General features: G+C 43.8%; 1 protein-coding gene across 2 annotated transcripts in view; it reads right to left on the bottom strand.

The window, feature by feature from the left end:
- The window catches only part of EDIL3 (EGF like repeats and discoidin domains 3), a 260,571-nt gene that overhangs the window by 175,459 nt on the left and 60,855 nt on the right, over window positions 1-24,257 (bottom strand). For both annotated transcript variants that reach the window (XM_040986004.1, XM_040986005.1), the window contains exon 2: window positions 4,342-4,470. In XM_040986004.1, the coding sequence (XP_040841938.1) occupies window positions 4,342-4,470 (129 nt within the window). The remainder of the gene's footprint in view (window positions 1-4,341; window positions 4,471-24,257) is intronic.

Below are 24,257 nucleotides of genomic sequence, written 5' to 3' on the forward strand. Positions count from 1 at the left end.
CCATTTTTTTTTTTGCCTTTTAAATTTAAAAAAAAATGAAAATAAGCTGCAACTTCCTACGTGATGTAGCTCAATTTGCTTTACAGTGCTGACTTACATTGTCTTCCCTAACAGACAGAAGCTGCACCACATGCCAGCTCGATTCCTTTGTCTGAACAACAGCAGTTGTCTGTACTCTGCAATTCCTAAGATGTTTCTGATGTTCTGCTTTTATGTTTATGCCAGTGAATATACGATTGTTAGAGCTTGAAACTGGAAAAGAACAAATTCTCAACACTGTATTTCATCATAAACTAGAAACATCTTTAAATCAATAAGCTGATGAGTTTATAAACTGTATTATAGCTATTTGTAAATATAGCACAAAATTGCTTTTCTGGCACATGCACAAAAGAAACACAAACATTTTCCTTCCGATATACGGCTGTCATCGTAATTGTGCAATTCTGTTTGTATGCACACTTATTTCATCCTTCTTATCTTTAAAAAGTAAGTAAGCAAATAGAACTGTGAAGATAAACCCCTCTGGCCCTAGTCGGCTCAGAAATTTCTCAATGAATGTTTGTGGCTATCAGATTCTGAGGGACTAATCCTGCAAAAAAAAGTTCCCATTATGATAATGTCTAGAATGATGGATTCAATTACAACTTTTATCTTTTCTTAGACCATGAACTATTCTTAATGGGGAGGGGGGAACCTGACAAATACCCATAATTTCATCTGCTTTGTGAAAAATTTAGCTGAAGTGTACCAAATCCCTCATTTAGCAACCAAAGTTCTAAATCTACAAACAGCTTCATGCCACCCCACAGCTCTACTCATGGCTTGTTGGCATGCTGACATTTCATGATTACTAACAAGTCTTTCCAAGTAACCCTGCCGCACTGCTCCGCACGCTGAGCCTTCTGGAAGAGCGACACCCAGATGCTCCCCACGGGATGAAAAGCACAGTCCATCTGTGAGGCATCTTCCCATTTGTTTCCTGCCACCACCACCCCAGCCCATTTGCCTGCAACAGTTTTTGTTTTTCTAGGGCAAACAACCAATTCTCCATAATGAAAAAAGATTAGCAGTGACGAGAGACTAGAGGGTCACAAAACCGCAGAAGCAGAGGGCTTGTTAGAACCGGAATGACCATCACTAAAGGGAAACAGATTTGCAAGGGATACGGTAGCTAGAGAGGACAGGAGACCGCCACACATGCTAGAGTATTTTCGTGTGAATTTGTTTACTTATTTTTTTTATTTGTAAATGAGAAGCCTCAACAGCAACCAAAGCAACCATGCACCGAATGCAGAAATAGCATAAGAAATAAAATGTGGGATTCATGTTATTAACCTGGCATGAACTACTTCTCAGTAACACAGACACACTTAATTCTTTCCCCAAAAGTGATGATGGATATTATTTTATTATCAAATGCCAATGTTTATGTTCTCTGTTTTCAGACAGGGACTAAATATATACTAAATATTTTTAAAATTTCTATATGAGTCATTGACTCGCTATGCTTTTATGTATTATTCCTGAATCATAATGACATGACTGCTTCCATTTTCAAGGAAAAAAAAATGTCCCTTAGCCCAAATTCCTTTTCCAAATACTGTCCTCCCTCCCCATCCCCACGCACCCCCAGTTTTCATCTCATCATATTTATGCTTATCCTAGTTCCAGATTCTCCTAAACTTCTCAATCTTTCAAAACCTTTCTCTCTCTGTCCAAGGGCCAACAGAATCTATTCCTCTTTTGAGAGAGAGGCAGACAGACAGACCAATAGGCACAGAGAGCCCGCACACTGGCTCATTCCACAATGCATGCCATAGCTGGGATCGAAACAGGAAGCTGGAAGCCTGGAACCCAAGCTAGGTCTTGCATGTGGACAGAAGAAACCCAATTACTCATGCGACAGCCACTCTCAGAGTATAGCTTAGGAGCCGGAGCTGGGACTTGAACCCAGCAAACCTCTCGCAACTGCTGGAAACACCATCCCTATTTCTTTATGTAAGAAAGAATGACAACTGAGATTCCATTTTTAAAAAGAACATTGATAGGCTGGTATTACTGTGCAGTGAGTGAAGCCACTGACTCTAATGCCAGTCATCCAGTACGAGCCAGTTTGAGTGCAAGCTTCTCCACTTTCCATCCAGCTCCCTCATAATGAGTCTAAGAAAGCAGCTGAGTAGACTAGATGTTACGCTATTGCTGCTAAGTATTGTTGGTCAGTAAATACTCAGTATTTACTCATAACATGCAAGACATATCAAACGGAAAAAGGGATTTCACAGGCAGGTAACGTTTCCTTAAAAAAAAAAAAACTAACCTAAAGCCTGTTTTCAATTACCCTTTATTTTCTGACCATAAAAAATTACTACACACCTTAGCAAGGTAACATTTAAGAAGCTAAGGATAGTTTAACCTTTTAGGACATTTTGTTTCTATTACGTTAACATTACAATTCCAGGGCATGAAGTCAGAGCTGGCCTAACTCACACACTATTCTAAAATGATACAGCAAATGCAAACCAATAATGTTTCCAAGAACTCTTACATGAACCTCACAGGAGAGGGAAGTGGGCAGAGACATATCAGCAAGGGTTATGACACAGCATATCAACCCAAGCTCTAAACAGACAGGATGTGCCAGCAATATGTAACAATCTGGGCAAAATTCAATTCTCTAAGCACCTGATCACCTGAGGTACCATGGGACAAGCAGAATATGGCAAACCACTTCATTTTTTAAAGAACCACTGTTCACAATGTGACTACTTTGGCAAACCTAAGGAAAGCTGAACCAATGCCTAAAAACACAGCCCAAAGAATTTAAGTATCTGCTTTAAAATTTTATGAACATTCTGTGTTCGTAATTGTTTAAATAATCCATCACTTTGAATCTAGATCTGGGTCTTCCAACAAATAGGCATAGCTTTGTATATGACAAATTTAAGGCAGTGTTTGGAGTTGGTGGGATTAAATACAACAGTGAAATTTTATTCTATCCATACGTTCTGCCTAGGGAGATTTATGACTAATTCTTCTCCAAGTTACAGACTTTCCTGAGGACAACGCTCTTCCATTCAAATCTCCAACTCCACCGTATACATTTGAGGACTAGGTCAAAAAGACTGAGTGTTTTATTTCCACAGCACTGTGTCAGCCACCCTAAGATATCAGTATGTTAATAAAAGCTTTAAAAGTGAATGATGTCTGAAATGAATTAAGTGAACAAAATACCTTTCAGCAATCATGTAATTAACTTTTTCAGGTAAGTGTTCCATGTTAATGCAATAAGAAATAAGAAAAACATATAAAACACAGGAGATTCAACAGCTGGAGGCCAAGGACGGCCAGGTAGTGATGCTGTGTTCATCACGCTTTTGCTCACTAAGCTGGGAGCTCTTCTGTCTTTCCCCACACAGCAGGCACTGGGGCAGGTGCACTGCACACAGCGAGAGGAGCCGAGCCCCACCCCGTCCTGCAGATACTGCTAACACTATTCCTCAAAGCTGTTTTCATAACCACTGCAGTTCTCAGATTTTCTAAGGATTATGGGGATCGGAGTAGCTTTCATCCAACAAATGTTTAGTCTTATTCTACTAAATATCTTCTTACTCTTCTTGGTAGCAAAAGTTTTTTTTTAAGTTATTTTTCTTCACACTTAATTTTGGTACCTCATTTAACCATGAAAGAAAATGTCTGTCTGAATTTATAGAATCTTAAATTGTTTGAAAAGCAAAGATGTGTCCTGGACAGGGAACTATTTGGAAATTAGGAAGTTATGGAAATCCTTAACTTTACACTCCAATGAGATTCTTTACAAACATGTGAGGAAATATCATCAATGGATCAAATCAACTTCTGCGAAGCAAAACTTTTGCAAAGACTTTTAAAGTCCATTGCAGTTGAAATGCTGTCTTTCTTATATTTTCAGAAATATGTACTTATAGTCCTAGGAAAATAATGATTAGATATCTGCAAAATGCTGAAGAATCACAGCTATCCATGTCACACTATTTTGGTGACATTGATAATTTAACTTTAGTTGAGAATAAAATTCTAAATGCACACTGATACTCAATATATAAGGGATCTCATTTTCAACCACTATCTGTAGTGTGTTTATGCCGTTGCATTTTAACTACATTTGCAGTGCTTTGCAATAAAATACCAATCACTGAGAAGCATCACTCAAGTAGAAGCTGGAGAGAGTCACAGAGGAGAGAACCGAGTAGCAAGGCTGCACGTCCCATCCCCCCAGGAACACCCCCAGGAACTCTCCCAGGTACTCCACCACCAGCAGCCCCTAAGCCCCAGTGGGGAAATGCTTAAGGCTGCACTTACCAACCTCCACAACACTGGAGCAGTTGGGGTCTGTGAAGCCCTCGGGACACTCGCAGGAAAAAGAATCGCCAGCCAAGTCCGACAAGCAAATGCCCCCATTTTCACAAGGATTGGGGTCACAGACATCACCTGCAGATAAAGAAACAGAGATCCGTCTTTTGAAAAAATTATTGTTTTTACTTTTTTTTTAAAAAAAGATTTATTTATTTTTATTGCAAAATCAGATATACAGAGAGGAGGAGAGACACAGAGGAAGATCTTTTGTCCAATGATTCACTCTCCAAGTGACTGCAACAGCCAGAGCTGAGCCAATCCGAAGCCAAGAGCCTGGAGCCTCTTCTGGGTCTCCCACACGGGTGCAGGGTTCTAAGGCTTTGGGCCATCCTTGACTGCTTTTCCAGGCCAAAAGCACGGAGCTGGATGGGAAGTGGGGCCGACGGAATTAGAACTGGTCCCCATATGGGATCCAGGCACATTCAAGACCAGGACTTTAGCCGTTAGGCCAAGGCGTGGGGCCCTATTGTTTTTACTTTTTTTAGCGTTGAACCATGCTGGGCGACACATCACACTGATACTCCTGCAATAAAGCAGTTCTGCTATTTAGCTCCACTTAGAAGGTATGCAGGACCTGTACCTCACCAGGTATTTTTTTAAGAGGAATGGAGGTGGAGGAAAGAGGGTTCTAGTGCAATGGAATGGCAAGTTAAGCTTCCATCTGCACTGCAGACATCCATATGGGGTCTGGTTGGAGCGGAAGCTGTTCCACTTCCAATCTAGCTCCCTGCTAACAGCCTGGGAAAACAGATGACCCAAGTTCTTGGGCCCCTACACCCAGGTGGGTGAGGAGAAAGCAGCTCTCTTAGCTCCTGGCTTTGGATCTGCCTAGCTCTGGTCATTGTTGGCCAACTGATGACTAAAATAGTGCAGGAAAGATTGTCTTTGTCTCTCCATCTCTCTCTCTCTCTCTCTCTCTGTAACTCTGCCATTCAAATAAAAATAAAAACATCCTTATAAAATAAGTGGTAGTTGATATAACAAAAACTAATTTGCATGAATCAAAACCTACACCTGCCAGTTATTCATCCACCTTGTACTTCCTTTGTGACAGGTAAATGAAACAGTTGCTATTTGAAAACTATGGACTTAAAGGCCTGTGGGAGACTAGGTTATACCAATGACCATAGGAAATGGGCTGCCGCCCACTTTGCTCCTGACCATTGGGATTCCTGTCGGGACCAGGGAGAGACAGACTTCCACGCCCAGCGACATTGGGCTTGGGCCTGTGGCCAGTAGGATGCTAGCAGACCCTGCCATCTTCATGAAAATAAACTCAGGCTAGTTTGCTGTCAAAATTGCAATATAGAAATAAAGATACTTCAGATGGGTTCTTGGTTTGGCTTTGGTTCTAGTACCAGAGACAGAATCAGGGACAACAGTGAGACTGGCTGCACGAAACTAGATGTTAGGCTGCTGGTGTTAGGTATCGGGAAGCAGCTGTCACAGCTATACCCTGAGGTATGGGCATGAGGAATAGAGTGTTGAGCTCAGAAAGGAATCAAAGCCATGAACGCAAATGCCCCATGTGCTATACTGAAATGTGGGAGTTTGTACCCCAACCTTAGAAAATGACCAAAACAAACAAACAACAAAAAAACTTAAGTCTGCAATTGGCATCACCCTTGCATGATGATCACCCTGGCAACATGTGCTGGATCAGATGACGAGGCAAGAGAGAGCAGAAGGAAGAAGCATCATCTTACGCTGTAGACCCAGCACAAAGTGATCAGGACTTCCTTGGTCCACTGTAGAGGTAGTTTCAGTAAGGGGGAATAATCCCCAATCCCGATTTAAAATAAAAGCACTGGAAGCGCCCCAAGTCCAACCCTGCCTGGCCAACTAACCTTGAAGCCACGGTGTTACTACTGAGATTATCCAGGGACAGCCAATCCATAGCTTCAATAAGATCACACCTCTCTGCCTTTGCTGGTGTGGGCAACACAGCACAGCGTGGCACAGTGAGACCAACCACATCACCCATGTGCTATCACCATCAATCACACCGAGACGTGTATTTGCCTCCACAGGCTTGGGGATGAAAGGCTGGCCTCTATTCCATGTACTTCGAACACCACCAGGAGTTCTGCAGTCAGCAGACTGGGCTTAATTGCTGCGGCAGGATCAACAGAAAACCTGCAGATGCTTGTGCCAACACATTCACACCAGCAGAAGCATCTTTCGCAGGAGTGGGCCAAAGCAGGAGCAGACCTGGGAAGATTTTACCTATTTTCCCAAACACCTGTCATCTGATATCGTCTCATGAGCAAAGCCTGGACATTGTTGTAGGAGTGCAGTCCTGATTTTTAGGGCCACATTTCTGGACCCTTTGTCTGTCCTATCACTACGTAAAGCTTCTGTTGCCTCAAGAAAAGTTATAGCACTTTGTGCTGCCCTTTCTAAAAGGTAGGATGAAATCTTGTTGGCTCCCGTTTATGTGTGTTGTCAATGACATGACATATCTACACTCCAAAGCCAACAGGGCTACCTGTGTGTCCTTCATCACCTCCAGGAGAACCGGGTGCTTGGTAGCTTATCTGTTTTTCTCTCTTTTGTTCTTGAACTTTTCCCTTTTTTTTTTTTATTATGTCTACTGATTCCAAACACATGACTAGCGCAATGTCTAGGTCCTTTCAGTTGTATATATACGCTATTATGCACAATGTAGTGTTTTGCAGTATATACACTGTGTAATGGCTAAATCTGGCTTGTTGTCATGCGCACTGCCTTGTATAGTTATTGATTTGGGGATGAGAACACACATACTCTTTTGACATTCTTCAAGAATTCCATATACACAGATATTTTAAAGTTTTCTGGGAAAACAGAATTAGAAGGTTTTTATCTTGTTGCAAAGACATCTTGAAATCCATGCAAAGCTTTTTCATAATGGGAAGTTTTCTACAAACTCTTGAAGTGACCTTCTATTGTTAACTGTAGTAAGAACAGAGCAGCTGAAATCTTCAGTGATATTTATACTGCATCTCTCTGAAAGGAAGACAAAAAGGCAATGAATTTGGCCCAAATGTGAAAGGCAGGACCTGGATGACTCTGTAATCAGGTGGTTGCAACACTTGCCTGAATGACTGGTCAGCCATATTTGTGAAAAATTATAGTCGGTTCAGTGTGAAAGGAATTACTTGGCTAGAACAGTCAGTAGGACATCCAAAATGAGAATGTTCCATGAAGCTACTGACTGCAAAGAGGCAGCACTGGAGGATTTTTCTTTAGCATGAGTGCAGTTCAGATGTTCAGTGACAGAGGTCAACACGACAAAGGAACAGGAGTCCTTTTGCAACACTCCACAAATAAACAGGCAAGGTTCCCCAATGGGGGACAAGGAGGAAATCAATGCTGAGCCTTCTTTGTTCCAGATAAAGGTTTAGTTATTCAACTGGGGGTCTAGTGAAGTGAGGATCTGCCTGAGATGGAAAAACATCCCACATAGATTGTGACAGGTGGTACAACATCAGCAGGAAGCAAAGTTTGGCCTTGCATAAAGAGGGGTACAGACGATGAAAACGAATCACCATTGGCTTAGCCAGGGCTAGTAGAAGTTTAAAATCTGCTTCATTCACCTGATTATTAATAGCATCCCTGGCAGTTGAGTTTCCCAGCAAGCAGATGCAAAAACAAAGTGAAGATGTAACAAGGGCATGGAGAAGAACTGACTGTGAGTGACAACCTGATAAACAAAAAGGAACAGGAAACATCTTCTTCCTGTGAATTAGGTCTGATGTCTAAGAGTGGAGGCAGATTTCAATACGAGGGAGCTTCAACCCATCATGGACACGAGAACAAAGGTTTAAGCAGCCAAGCAGGGACGATGATCACACTTTGGGAGAATCTCCCTGGGACTGGGAGGGCCAGCATTAGTACCCTCGCTGCTTGCAGCCACTGGCTGCAGACAGTCTCAGCTAAGTGAGACCCTGAAGCCAGAGGGATATTCTGCATGTTCCGCAGGAGGTGACGGGCTAACGGCATGACTTGCAGTGGAAGGCTCCTTGTTTCACAAAGCAAGACGGGAACAGAGACATCCCTGTGGTTATTCCAGCTCCTTTCCATTCTCAAAACTGTCCTAGTTTGGATAAGGCATCTGGTTCCTTTCCCCCAAAACCTTTTTATCTTACATCTATTATTTCTGTGCTCACCCACATGGTATCTCCATGACAGCTGCAGAAGCACACAGATAGTTTATATGGAAAAATAAAATTCCTGCAGGAAAGTTCAAGTCCAATTAAAATATACTACAGCAACGTCTGACTATAACTTCAGTTAATCCAAGGCTAAGATAAGGAATCCTGATTAAAATACACGAAACTCCTGGACATCGGAGTCAACGACTTCTGTCTCTTTCCTAAGGGATATGTCTGTTGAAGTCTTTTATAAATGACAGTGACAACCATCAATGCAGGAAGGCAGGCTCAATAAAAGCAAGGTAGGACACCATGAGACTTCACTGCTCTTTCTGCCACCGATAGCAGGCTCCGAATCCGCACCTCTGCATGGCAGAATCTGTGTGCGGCATTGCACCTTGATGCCTCCTGGCCGGCTAGCCTCACCTGCCTTTAGATAAGGACAGATGTGTTTAATTTGATTCTAACTATGTTTTATAGCTCCATCTGCAGTTTATGGCAGGCTCAGGCAAATTAAGCTGATGCCAATTTGCCTCTTGGCATCAAGATGAAGCAATTATTTTTTTCCCAGGGGCAAGAAATCATTGCAGGCTGGAGTTAACCTGCTGTTTGCCAGCTTTCCCCACTCCCCAGGGTCCTGACTGCACCGGGTGGATCTGTGTGCACACACCTCTGGCTTCATTCTTCTCACTGACCTCACTACCTGTTGCCGGGCACCAACTCAAGGTGACTCAGGAGCCGACTTAAGTCGCACAGTATCCACCGCAACCTGTGTTCTTTTACAAAGTGTGTACCACTAATAAGGTGTCCTATAACAGGAGACAATACAAAACACAAAACAAAAAACCCAAACCTAAAATGTTCATCATAGTGTTGTGCTTAATTCTTTACCTGTGTACAGAGCTCAGGATATGCCACTGCACAACTTCTAATTCCATATAAAGCCAAACAAAATTTCCTGTGTGGACATGGCTATGGGAATCAGTGGTCAAGACAGATGGTTTACTCCATTAACATCTACGTTATTAGATGTTTGTATGTTGTCTATATGATAGCACCCATACCTAGTCAACAAAGAAACCAACTCACACCTCCTGCCTTCACAGGTCAGGCACCACGCTGGACACCAGGAGAATAGCTGAGAAGAAACACATCAGGCTCCCACAGTCTTAGAATTTGCATTATAGTGGAAGAGATAAATGATGAAAAACTGAGACAAATCAATAAAGTCAAACAAAAGGATAGGCTGCAGCAGAAGCGACAGGGATGGTGCACTGAACCAAAGATTGAGCAGAAGCCAGGGATGCTGGCATGAGGAATGGCAGACAAAGGGACCAGCACATGTTCAGCCCTAGTGACAGTCAAGAGAGTGGCTAACTCAACAACAGGAAGAAGGCCACTGGGGGGCTGGCATTTATGGCACAGCGGGTTAAGCCAGGATCTACAACACCTAAATCCAACAGGGGTCAGTTGGAGTCCCAGCTGCTCTGGTTCTAATCCAGTTAACACACCTAGAAAAGCAGTGAAAGATGTTCCACAGTACCTGGGCCCAACCCACCAACAAGGCAGACCTGCAAGAAGCTTCTGGCTTCAGCCTGGCCCGGCACTGGATGTGCAGACACGTGGGCAATCCACCAAGAGATGGAAGATCTCTCTCTCTCTCTCTCAGTAACTCTTCTCTTCAAATCTTATTTGAAAGGCAGAGTTACAGGGAAAGAAGGAGAGACAGACCGAGAAATCTTCCATCTGCTGGTTCACCCCCATGACTGACTGCAATGGCTGGAACTGGGTAGGTCTGAATCTGTGACAGGAGCCCAAGGATTTGTGCCATCTTCTGCTGCTTCGCCAAGAGATTAGCAGGGAGCTGGGTTGAAAATGGCACAGATAAGTCTCGAAGCAGCACCGAGATAAGATACTGAGTCCAAAGGTAAAGGTTTAACCTGCTATACCACAGTACTGATCCCAGCTCTGCCTCTCAAATACATAAATAAATACTTACAAATAATGAAAGAAAAAAAATTTTTTTAGTTGAATGCTTTATTCTCCATTTCTTCAATTCTTTTAGAAACTCCTGGCAGCCAATAAAGTACTTCTGAACTGTGTTCCTGCCTTCTGTCCATTTCCATCAATTGTTATATGACTGTGAGATCAAAAACTGAACGGCTGGTAACATATCACTTAGGCACATTACTTCACTCACACAGGGCACTACTTCCAGTCCTCAGTGTCTTCAAACCGGGAAGCGAAAAAGCACTCGTGTCTACACTCGGGAAGTAAAACACAGACATCACTTGCATTCAAGTTCCTCATGTAGGGTGCCATGACCATGCCGCCAATACGTTGCTCTCCCAGGGAAACTGGTAGCTATATGATCACTTCATTAAAAACTGAAATCAAAGCTTTGCCTTCAATAGTACAAGGCAACACTGTCAGCCAATCAGCAGAGAACTTGGCAAAATGAACCAGCTCTAGTACACCAGCCAGGAATAACTCTTGTGGAAATGAGCTAAAAATCATGAGGATTTGCACACCTCCAATTTGTAAAACTTATCAAAAATGTTAGCACCATTATGCCATACTGCCCCAGGAAGGCTGAGAAATGCAATGCAGTGTCATTGTCTGAATCAACAATAGGCCTCTGAACCTACACTGCAGTCTTTAGAGATGCCATCTGTGTTGAACACTTAAAGTTCATCTTCTTTACAATGAATTGGATGCAGCGATTTTGATTGTAAAGCTTCTCTCACAAAGGAAAGCTATTGGCTGTGGCCAATTTCAATTTAAAAATTAGGTAAAAGGTGTTATCACTTTTTTTCCCCAGCTTTCTCTGTGCTTTAAAAATAGATTTCAGTTAATATGGCAGACCACCCTGCAATTAGGAAAAATAGAGAAGGGAGTAATTTAAAACTGTCAACAGGAATCAGCCCATCTGCCCTAATAAGGGCTGTCATTTGACCAGTCACTGACATCCTTGTAATGAAAGATCACTGAGTTATGCTCCACACTGACCACCAAAGTCCCAAATCACCGTATTTAGCCATGAGAGACACAAAGGAAATACGTGAAGCAAGGAACCTCTTAGACTTACTCTGATTTAAAACCACACCAGTACTGATTCCCATCAGAACCTCTCCCACCTGCTGGCGGGGGAGTCTGCACTGGTGTTCTTTTAAGATAACTTCTCAAACGTTAATGGAAACCAGGCCTGAAGAAAATGAGGAGGGACTCAGCAACACTTGGGCTCTGACTGTTCGAATTTTACACTGGGTATGGTGATGCCCCAAATCATGCCAACTGGAGAAAAATGACAAAAATATTCTGAAGTCTCATATTTTGAAGGGAAAATCTTTTGGCACATTTCATGGCTTAAAGCACTCTGGAGAGATGCTTAAAATAACAGAACTCAGAGAATCTGAATTGAAAGGGACATCTGAGATGATGTAACCCAGGGACTCACATTTTACTGTCTATTAAAATCATGGGGAGACTTTCAGGTACTTGATGCCCCATCTAATTAGCTCAGAACTACTGGGGGGGGGGGTCACAGACTTTCACAGTTTTTAAAGCTTATCCAAAAGTTTCAGATAATTCAAAAGAAAAAAAAATAAGGGGGGGAGGGAGAAACATAAGGAAGGGAGTAAGGATGGAAGTTAATTTGGTATTTTTCTTTGTGAGGGAGGCACGTGAGAAAAGGCAGTCATCTGTCCAGCTTTGTTAGTGCTCTGTAAGTCGTGAAAAAAGAGATCCTCTGTAAGAAGCTGCGACTGACAAATGACAAATAAGGGTCTCCAGACGGCTAGGAGCAGTTCTCTGGCTGCTGCCTGACAGTAACAGCCATGGGGTCCCACCCAATCAGCAGCTGAGAGTTAACTCATAACCTGAAAATCCAGCGGGGGGGGGGGTGTGTGTGGGGTGTGTGTGTGTGTGTGTGTGTGTGTGTGTGTGTGTGTGTGGCAACACCCCAAGAAGTTTCTGACTGTATTATTTCACGTGTAAAGATTATATCTCTAGTATTCAGATAATACTTATTGAAGCCCATACAAAAGCACGAGCCAGTAAAGGCCGTAACCGATGCCTGTGTTCTAGGGCCCCTGCTAGAACAACACCTGTTCTCACAGATGAGGAGACTGGTGTTAATAACCATGTGGGAGGGTCACTGGTCCCCGGGAGGAGCCTCTCCTCCGATCCAAGCACTGTGTCAAGAAGCCTTGCCACAGCAAGTGAGTGCTGATGGAGACCTGAGCAAGTGACGATGCTACTCTGCAGACAGCTCAGGTGAGCAAAACGCTAAGGAGCGGTGGACGGCTTCAAAAACTGCGGCATTTTCTGACGACTCGGAAGAAGACATGTTCAAGGCAGTGGTAGGTGCCAATGCCATCCTTGCCACCTGCTGAAGTCCAAAGGGGATGAGCTGCTGAAACCAGTGACTCTGAGTACTGTAAGAGTTGGACAAGAATTCTGCAGTAAGGTATGGGGGCTAGGACACTGCAAGTAAGGTCAGGCAGGCCCAATCTGAGGTCCCACTCTGCCCTTCACCACTGAGGTTGTTTTTCTCCTCTAAATTCCTGCTTGCTGGGTGGCAATGATGGATAGTAAAGCAAAGGACAGAACATATCTTACAATTTTTGCACAGCTTTTGGTGATTGTGCTCAATAAATATTACTCAGTTATAAATAAAGAATTGGGTGTGAGACAGAGGATGGAAATGGATTGAAGATGGCAGAAATGGTGTTTTGCTGCTGTGAGAAGCAATCAGCAGAAAACTAAATGAGACAAAAGACTTCCAAAGAGAATAAACAGAAGGGTAGGGCATGTGTAAGACTGAGGCATGGGCCTCTGGGAGTATGTGGAATGATGTGGCTTTGACTTGAGCAGGGAGATGCTACCAAAAACCTGGGCCTACATGCTTGTAGAGTGGTCTGGTGCTTCCTTCACAGTAAATCATGGAAACTGTGATGGGGTGAGTTTGGGAAAAACAGGAAGTCATATGCAGCTGCAGGACACATAAAGCCACCACCTAGATAAGGAGAAAAAGAGAAGGGGAAAGTGTTCACAGTCCAACTGAGTTGAGATACAACGACCGCCAGTGGTAATAACAAGTATTCGGCCTTGTCCTGGTTACAGCTCAACAACTGTGTAATGCACAGGAAATGGTGGGTCCCACGTTACACCCCCAACAGGTGGATCCCCGAGATGGTGTGGGGAAGCAGAAATATCTGACCACATCAGATGTTTTGAAAAAATGCATAAAATTGCTTATTTAAATCTTTAGTTTTGGGAATATATATTTCATAGTTATATAAAAATTAAAAACCTGGTTAATATTTCTTTTACACAACCTGGAAATACGACACATCACGACAGAAGCACTGAAGGCATCCTTTCCTGCTATGCATATAAACTAATGCAGACTTTGTACAAATGTACAATGAGGGGCTACTGAAAGACACAACTCAGTGCCTTGTCCATTTGTCGATGTTCCCTTGTGCCTTCTAACTAAGAGTATGACATCTCTCATGATGATTCAGTGACTAAATCCTCGCCTTGCACCTTCTGGGACCCCGTATGAGAGTCGGTTTGAGTCCCAGCTGCTCCACTTCCCACCCAGCTCCCTGCCTGTGGCCTGGGAAAGCAGAGGAGACTGGCCCAAAGCCTTGGGATCCTGCACCTGTGTGGCAGACCCAGGCTTTGGATCAGCTCAGCTCTGGCAATTATAGCCATCCGGGGAGTGAACCAGCAGATGGAAGTTCTTTCTCTCTGTATCTCATTTTCTCTCTAAATCTGCCTTTCCAATGCAATAAAAATAAATCTTAAAAAAAAAAAGTATGACATCCTCTGGGGCGGCCTTAGCCGCTGTGCCATGGCACCTGCCTCATAGTTAAATCTTCGTGAGGTTTTACAAAACATCAATGATCTCATATTTTTTCCAGCATAGACAACATTTATAAAATAGCTGACACAAATGCTAATTGAACACCAACTCTAAGACACCAGAATGTAGCTCTATTTTGCCCATAGTCACAAAAATCTCGGAGAGCAGGCAATATATCACTCCAACAGCAACCCTTTACAAACAGGTTCACTAGCCAACATGAGGACAAGTGAGCTCTTCAGTTCTCTGAGCAAATAACCAAGATTATTCATATTTCACGGCTCTGTGGCCAATGTGCATTCCTAACAGAAGGGAGTTCCTGGACAAGACAATTGAGCAATTAGCTCAGAAATTATGAGTATTCCTGTCATTTCCCCAGTTTCAACAGGTGTCAGTTTATGGCTATTAGCACTGCCATTTGTGTCTTTCTAAGTAATAACTTGATTGCAAGGAGGAAAGCCATGCACCTTTTAAGGAATTGCAGATGCCTTAGGCAACTCCATTTAGAACATCAGTGCATTCCTGTACTATGTAGATGTGAGAAACACTTGGGATGTGAATTCTGTGACATCTCTTACCTTCTGAACAAAAGCAACACTTGCTAGGAAGAAGCCATCACACAGAGAAACGAACAGCTCTCTGACAGCCTGAACGCTCTCAAACACCCTTTGCCTCTGCCCTACTAATAGTCTCTCGATTCTTCCCTGGGACACCTTCCAGGTGTTCAACCACTGCATCTCTTCTGCTCCCTACTGGGCTGATTTGGTTCTCACCACTCCTCTCCAGTGCCCAGGCCGGCTGAGGGTGGTATCAGCTCTAGCCCCAAAGCTCAGAGCCGGCTCTGCGATCAGCCAATCCCTGCTCTTTGCGAGATCCTGCTTTCATTTCTGTTTCGCCTCGGTCGATTTGCCCTCTTGGCAATTTTATCAGACTATGAAACAACAGGTGGTGTGACTGCAGTTTAGAAGCATCTGGGGAACAACTACCGCTGCTTTGACCGACTTGGCAAGGAATTAATACACACAGGGACACCTTCTACTTTCCCAGATGGGGGGATCGAGGAAGAGCTTGAAACAGTTTTACAAATTCTTTTCCACCTGGTTCCTCACACCATCACTTTCCCTGAAATAGTGCCAATTGTTTCTGAATCATTTTCTGTCATACACTGACTACTTGCTCAAATTTCTAAAGATCATGTAGTCTTCTGATTCTTCCATTCCATTACTTGGCCTAACTGTTAGGTCATTTTCTGATTTTGAATTAACACTGCTTATCATTTCTTATGTCTGAACTGTGTGCCAGATATTATACTAAGTACTTTAAGGGTATTATTGCATTTAATCCTCATAATATCCCTATGAGAAAATTTGCTGATGTTATTAACAAGCCTCATTTGACCTGTGGAGAAATTGAAATTTAATTAAAGCTGCAGAATTTTCCCCAAAGGCATAGAATAAAACACGTCAATGGGGAGATTCTCACTTGGGCATCCCAGACTCTAAAATGGACTGGGTAAGGTGTGGCAGTTCCTCTTCCTGTTGTTCTTCTTCACTTTCCTCCGTCACCTCTTGCATTCCTTTTCCACTCAGCTTTGCTGTGATGTCATACACCTTTCTCACCCCTGGGAAATCTGGGCTTCTTGCAGGAATGCTCCCCATTTGCACTTCACACCCCCCTTCTCTTATTCTCCAGTCATGGGAATGACTGCAGGCTCCACCATGTGATCAACGTGACTGTAACCCTCAGAATGGTATGTTCTCTTCCTGGTATGGACGATGCTTGCCACTGCTGAGTATCAGTGGCAAGTATCTGATGCCAGAGCACAGACTGGAATACAGCAGGTTGCAAAAATGATGCTCTGTTGATGATTTCATTCTTTAATGACACATTTATTTCTTAGTGAATACCTTATCAATTAACTATATTCCTAGGGTTTGCTATCATAGAAACAACACAGCTCTTCCATCCAGTGTTACATAGAAAGCACTGCCAATGATCCAAGCACGGGAATCATTTCAATCAAGGAAAAGAAGTCCCAGAACAAGATTTTGGATTTGAGAGGTCTTATATGGATGGATGGATGGATGGATGGATGGGTGGATATATAGAGGATAGACAGATGGGTTGATCAGGGCAAGGAGCCTTATATATATATACATTAATAAACTTATGTAGAAACTTTCATATAAAAAGAAAAGGACGACAACCAGTGTAAATGATAAAACCTTTGCAACACACAGTTTTGGGGAAACTGAAATCATACATCTAGCAGTAGCTTTGTTCACTGTCACCATTAACAATCCTACTGACGGGTGCAATGGGCACCCAAGACAGAGCTGTTGGCAGCTGCAATGCTCGGCTCAGTTCTGTGTGGCTTATTGCTGTTTTCTTAGCCATGACCGACTCTTCAGCCAACGAGGTCACTTGTGCATCATCTCTATACAAACACTATACTGAACCCTTGTTGTTCACCGAAGAAGGATGACAGCCATCTTACACACGAGTAAAATGGTTCATCACGTATACCTTAAGAGCATTCTGGTTTAGAATAATGCAGTGAACATTTCAGACGCAAGGATCAGTAACACTAATAAAATGATCTACCTCTTTCAGTTAACCTCATTGCTATCAGCTTAGTCTGTTGCACAGAGTTTTTCCGTTAGGTTTTAGACAGCAATGGCGATATTGCCTCTCCCCCTCCCATGCTGTGAGAATCTGCAAAACCTCTAACACTCGGAATAAATAAATTGTAAAAGGTGGGGAGCGGCGGGGGTGGGGGGAGGTTAGAACACTGCCTACGTTTAGGAGATTGGCTCTTTTAATGAGAAACTGAAAGAGACTTCCTAGTTACTGATCATTTCATGCTATTACATTTTTTAAAATTCAGCATTTTATCTCTATCTCTTAAAAAATACATTTTCATTGAAACAGGTCAGACAACATGGTAATAAAGCAGAAATTACAACTTCTCCACAGACATAATTATTGCTGCTTGGGATCACAATCCACACTTTAGCTTCAGCTCCATTCATCCTAATGAAATGTATTTAATTGTGAAACACATTGAAGGCACATCACTCTTAAAAAGTTATTACATGAACTGTAAATAGCTCCCGTCCCTGATTTTTACTTCCTAAGTTTGTAAATCTCCTCTGTTCGTTCTTTATTTTTTTATCCTTTCTAAAATTTATGTATAAGAACCCTCTTCCATGCTTGCTTACCACAAGTAGCAGACATAGTGAACTGTTTTGTCTTTTTGCTTTGCAATGCATTCAGAGCCTGGAAATGCAAATTTGCTAGATTTTTGCTTAGCAAATGCGTGATATCCAAAAATACAACTGTACTATGTCTATATTATTAAACTTTTTATTATTCCATGTTATTGGACATTTTTAGTGTCATAAACTAGTGAGATCATACTGATAAAGGGCTTGTATAATTTTAATTTTATTGGAAATATAATCTTAGAAGAGGATATATACCTAAAAAAATCTTATTAACACATCCTTTCAAAACTATTAGCCAATATTGGAACATGACCAACAGTAGATATGTCTACTCCATACTGGGAGGTACTGGAGTGGAAATGCTTCCACAAACATTTATTTCGGTGTCTGTATGATGTGCTTACAACTTCTACTCCTCTATTACAGGAGAAGTTTACAAGGTGGGTTCTAAATCAAGACGAAGGAGGAGTTCTCGTCACCTGGAAGAAACAAACGGGGATGTTTCATTTATTGCATCAGTAGCCCATAAGACAAACTGATCTGGGCTTGTGAAAGATTACCTCCATTTCAAGGCAGGAGCCAAGGGTAACGAGACTGCTCTTGGCAGTATTCTCAGATCTAGGCTTACGAAACTCAAGAGACACAGCAGTCCACACTAAAGAGTGCGCTGGTCGGCTGCACTCCCTCCCCGTGGTGATGCTGCGCTCTATATGCAGGAAGGGGTGACTCTGTATAGGGAACCCCTCCAATCTGCAACCATGTTCCCACTACATGGATCCTAGTCCATGCTGGGCCTTGTCCAACTCTGCTCTGTGATCTCCCACAAGAGGAAGAGCAGTCAGTAAGATCTAGAAACATACAACAAGATCAACTGGCAAGGTCATGGAGCTATTTAAATATTTTTCTTCACTATTTATTCTCTAATGCTTTCGACACTGCTTGTTTTGTTACAAGAAAAAAGATTAATTAAAACATTAGAATATATAAACACACAATTAGCAGTTAGGCAGAAGCACAAATGATAACGGGCAAGGTCGAGTAAAAAGAAATCGGAGTGAGTGAATATCACATGGGACCATGAATGCTTAACGCTTCCTGCAAGCAGGGACTGCTGGGAGCACCATGGGAGGCACAGGGCAGGCGTCAACAGTCGCCTCGCTCATCATCAGCGGGCACAAATGGCCTGGGCACATGCAGACATTTGCCAACATCAACAGCCCTGACACCCAACCATGAAGCACTGACTCTAAGGCCAAGCAATGTTTCAAACACTTTATACACTTCTGCATCATGTAAATTTCATAACAAACCCCAGATTCCATATTTAACAAGAAATCTTGCTTAAAATAAAATTTTAAGTAATCTGATTTATTCTTCTTTGACCTAGTACCAGAAAGAAAAAATGAAGCGATACCAAAAGAACGAGCAGAAATGAAAAATATTATAGAGATGTATGCCCATTCAACATCATTTATTACAAAACCTTAAAAATTTCCTACCTTCTTTCACTCAAATACAATGCGTGTGTTCCTACCAGATTCAAGATCCAGAGTCAAGCAGTGTGAGACATAAGCTGCCAACTTCCTACTCAACCCTCCTCTGTCCAAGTGATTCTTTAACTCCAAACCCAAACCCTGAAACGATTCACAACCACGTATCAACGGCAGTCCTCACACCTAGATCGATTGTCACACACACCGCGCAAGTGCCCTGGGCATTGGTGGCCATAGTATTCGCTATTCTCTATTGAGACAAAAATAGCATAGCTCTAACCCTGTCTGCTGAGCCACGCCCATATTCTCCATACTCATGAGATTCAGTAGCACAGTATTCCGGGCTCATCAAAGGATTTTCTTCGATGAATCCAACTCATCTACCTTCTCATTTGGTATCAAATAAAATATTTAAACTTTAAAGTGCATGTTAGCCCTGCCAGGAATTCAAATAATTCACTTGGGGATGATTGGATGTGGCTACCAGGTGGGCCACCAGTCACCTGCTCAGCCTTTGGAACAGAGTGATGTCAACAGGTCCTAGAACTCCGCTGAGGCCCTAGTGACAACTCCTAACAGTCCTGACACTGTACTGAGCAGCAGCAAGCACAGTGATTTGGTGAAGAGAGTCTCTCTTCTGACCGGTTGATCAGTTGTTCAAATCACATCTCTTATCATCATCAACTGATCCTCTGAGAGCAAAGTTGTGGGGAGAACAGCACCCAAACTCTCCAACTGTAGAGCCATGAAACACAAATGGAAGACAAAACACCTAGAAGGCACCTGCTCTCACCAGCCTGACAAGATGACAAGAGGTATGTTTTAGCCTGTTCTCTAGAAATGGGGTCTGCAGACACGGCCTCTACACAGGGAAGAAGGACAATTCCCGGTTCTGATGGAGATGGTGAGGGAGAAAGGAGAGAAAGGAGATGAAGTGTGAGTGAAGGAGTCTGGAGGGACAGTGCTGTGTGTGCACGTGTGTGCCTCAAGAGCCTATCAATGAGAATAAGGGAAAGCTCAGCTGGCACGGACACCTGTCTGGGCAGCTTTGGGCCTGGGAGCCCTAGAGAGCCATTCTGTTGCCCACACATGTGGTGATGGCAGAGTCTACTACACTAAGAACTACTTCTCTAAACACTAGAGATGTAAATTATGCTGTTTTCAGTTTTCCATGATTGATTTCCGCAAATGTAAAGACGACAGTCTGGGAAGCTAGAGATTAGTGGACCATTTATAAAAAGATGGAGCACTAGACACTTAGGGTTACTATGGCGCTTAACAGTTAACGAGTAACTGATGACGGGGGCATGACGCGAGGATCCAGCCAACGGAACTATCACAAAGTTCAAATTCCAACAGAGTGACTGAAGTGCCCAGCAAAGATCGGGGATCTGCTTTTTCGGGTACTTCCTTAAGACAGAAGTGAAACTGTCTTCATTTCAATAAAGGCAAAGATAATGTATAGTGTATACAAAGATAATGCTGAGTGTATACAATGGGACATTTGAACACACAGTCACTCTGCAGCTGCACACTCACATGTGTACACACAGGTAAGCACCTCTGAGGCACAAAGAAGCCAGGAGACAAATGGGGTCATCTGATACACATGTCTATGTATAGCTTCCCAGTTGTCAAAAACATGGTTTTTTGTCCAAAAAAAAAAAAAGTTTATGTAAAAAAAAAATGTTGCCGTCATTACAGGCAGCTTTCCAAGAGGACCTGAATTCTCAACATCGCAGCCAACTAGAAAGGACAAGCACACACAAGCAAGCAGAGGTGTGCATGGCTGTGCCTGCAGGCAGCACCTGGCACTCCTTTTCCACTCACTTCCTCAGAGCTAATTCCAAGGGAGGCAGAGGAGTATCACTGTCCAATACCCAGCTGACCTGGAGAGGCCTGACACTCCTCTGGGACAAACCACACTGCTCGAGTCCCATCTTCCACACAATAATTAAACACTGTTCTACTGCACAACTGTTGAGTGGAGAGTCAGCCTGTGGAGTTCCTAGGTGTTTTTGCAATCTGTCACATACAGATTCTTACTATTTATGCATGAATGAAGGACACAGAAACACCAAACAGGAACCACATGGCTCACTTTGATAGACGGTCTCAATGCAGTTAAATGTACAGCAATGATCCACAGCATGAGCCAAAGGCACCAGCCCATCTTGGTTACATCATGGAGAGCAGCTGCTGCCGTTCATTCCTTGGGCCCCTTCTCCTGCTTCTCACATGAAGTCAAGCTCGCTGGGGTAAGGCATGGAGGGACAATTCGAGTGGAAGCAGGCAGAAGCCAGCAGGCAGCCACCATGTAGTTAGGATGTGAATGAATATGTTCGTCCGTTGCCATATGTCTGCCAGGTTTAAGAAATAAAGACCCTCAGATGCTTGTCTTCAACAGCCTGGCAATTGTAGGCAACTGAACTTTGTAAGGAAATGAGATTTCTTTTCACTCATGGTTCTAGAATGCACCTTCTTGGAGTTGTGAGTGGTCAGTGCTGACATGTGAGCAACACTCTAAAGGGGATGCAGAGAATCAGATGGTTGAGGTGGACAACCAATGGAGAGTGCCCTGTGTCTGTGCCCCCACACAAAGCAGCACAGTTTAGTCACGGAGCCCTTCCCTATTCAGTGACATGGGAACCTTAGCACATACTGCATTCTCACAAGTGTCTTGAGGATTATATTGAAGATCTACCTGTCTAATACAGGGTCAGCACTCCCTCACAACCCTTGATTCAATACCATCTGCAAATCCACAGGTAGATTCATTGGTTCTATGGGCTAAGGTACAAACCCCTTGTAGCATTAAGCAGCCAACCACAACTATCATGACATCATGATTCACCATGAGGCAGGCACAGAGATAAGAAAATGGACACTGTAAAGTCACACACTGATGGTGCTCCCAGTGAGAGCACAATTTCAAAGCCCATACAACAAATGGCTCAAAAAGGACATTACAGATGCACTGTGTCCACCCGGGCATCAACACTCCCACAAACCTCAAAGTTAGTAGCGACTTCCGACGGCGAGTGTAGCCAGGAAATACAACAAGGCCTGCACCAGGATTGGGCACACACTAGACCATGGAAATTCCAGTGAATGCTGAAGTCACCTGTGCTCCTGTAACAGCAAGCCTTGTGACTGGTCACACGCCTGAGAGACACCTACTTGACACAGATGCAAAAACTGGAAGGTATCACATTTGCACGCTGTCACTTGGTCCCTTTTGTTCCTCAGTGATGCAGAAGGCCCCAGAGCCTACCCCTGAGTGGAACGCAGATACCTCAGAATACCCAGAGGCAGCAGGAGCTCATCACTCGACCTACGATGGCGTCTGCAACAAATCTGCTCGGAAACAGCCTGTTCCGATGGCAGATAATGGTAAGGCAGGGGCAGAGGAAACAGGTGACCTGGGATGGGGGAACGCTGAGATGCCCTGCCTTGGATCCCTCCACCTTCCTATCGCCTTAGTAAGTGCTCCAGGGCACAGCGACGAGGATGAGGACTCCGGAAAGGGACACACCAGGAATGCAATCCCAAGGATGAGTTCAAAGCTCCACACCAGCCTGGATGGGCTCTGAGCGAGCTGCAGGGGAGGCTGTGGGCAAGGCAGACAGGTACTGGATCTCAAGCAGCACCACACCAGGCATACTCGCACCAACTTGTGCTAACCACTCATTTCTTCTGACCCTCCACACCATGGAAGACTCACTTTCCCCTATTCTAGCAGATTCTATCAACCCCAACTTTCCTCACCCCACCCATCCTTCCTCATCTCCGGTGGCCGTGAACACCCTTGCATCCTTGTCTCTGTACCTCATTTCCCAAACTAATTGCACCAGCACCTCACATCCCTAGTAGAGAGCCCATCATAACTCCCTTTCCTACACCATGTGCCAAAACACTGCTGAGTCTGCAGAGAACTGAACTCACTTTCAGAGACAGCCTTCCTGCTCCCACACCACTGGACCCACAATGCCTTCAGTCCTCCAGACACAGGCACGTGTGAGAACCTGGTGTGCTTCCTGCAACCCGCTCTGTCTGCTGCCTCACACTCAGGAGCCTCCTTCCTCAGAGCATGGCACACTTCACAGACAAGCCACACACACTCCACACCACAGAAGGACTGTTGCCTCCTAGGAAGACAATACACAAACACACCACTCCATGGAATACACACACACAAATTCTACATCACAAAACAAAAACACATCAAACCACAGAATACACAGGCATACTCACCCATGCACTCCACACCCCTAGACACATACAATGCCACTGAACACACACACCCAGCACAGAAATATACACCAGCAACCATATACATACACATCAGAGAACAGATACAACCATCCACACAAAACATGCACATAAGGCATACCCCACACCACAGAACCCTCACACTCACCCATACACTATGCCACAGAACACATACACAATACACATGCCCCAAACACATAACACTCACATGCCTATAACAGAAAAAAGCATACTTAGCACAGAAACTCATGCACAACCACCAAAAAGCGTGCACACACACACACACACACACACTCCTTTCAGCAACAAGAGCATCCCATGGATACACAACAGGCAGACAGAGTCACACTCCTTCACGCATACAAGCTACTGAACACACACCTTACTCGACATCTCACCCAACTCTTGACTCAGAACACAAGCCTGCATGTCCATGCCTAGCCCCCACATGCACAAACCTTCTCAGGGCCATCTTGTGTCCACAGACATCACAGCCTTGGACAAGGGCTCTCAGGCTCAACCTTCTCTCTCCTAGAAATCCTTCTGCAGCAGCAGCAGCTGCAGCAGCAGCAGGAGCCTGCAGAGCCATCTCTCGTAAAGGACATGAAGCACGAGCACGCCTTGCAGAGACCCTGCTTCCACTACCACCGAGCTGACGAGCCCTGCACACCTGCCGCCCACAGGAGGACGGAGAGGGTCATCAAAGTATACTACATGAAGGTGCAGAGAAAGAGAGGGCGCAACGACGTAGTGTGGGACACCCAGGAGGGACTGGTGCCGCCCAGGAAGAGAGGCAAAGCCCAAGAAAAAGCTTTTCTTGTGACAGTCCCTGCAGCGCCTGAGTTTTCCTACGTGTCGACAC

The sequence above is a fragment of the Ochotona curzoniae genome, unplaced genomic scaffold (assembly GCF_017591425.1).
Source record: "Ochotona curzoniae isolate NIBS_2020 unplaced genomic scaffold, NIBS_Ocur_1.0 contig_4501, whole genome shotgun sequence".
In the NCBI taxonomy this organism is placed as follows: Eukaryota; Metazoa; Chordata; class Mammalia; order Lagomorpha; family Ochotonidae; genus Ochotona; species Ochotona curzoniae.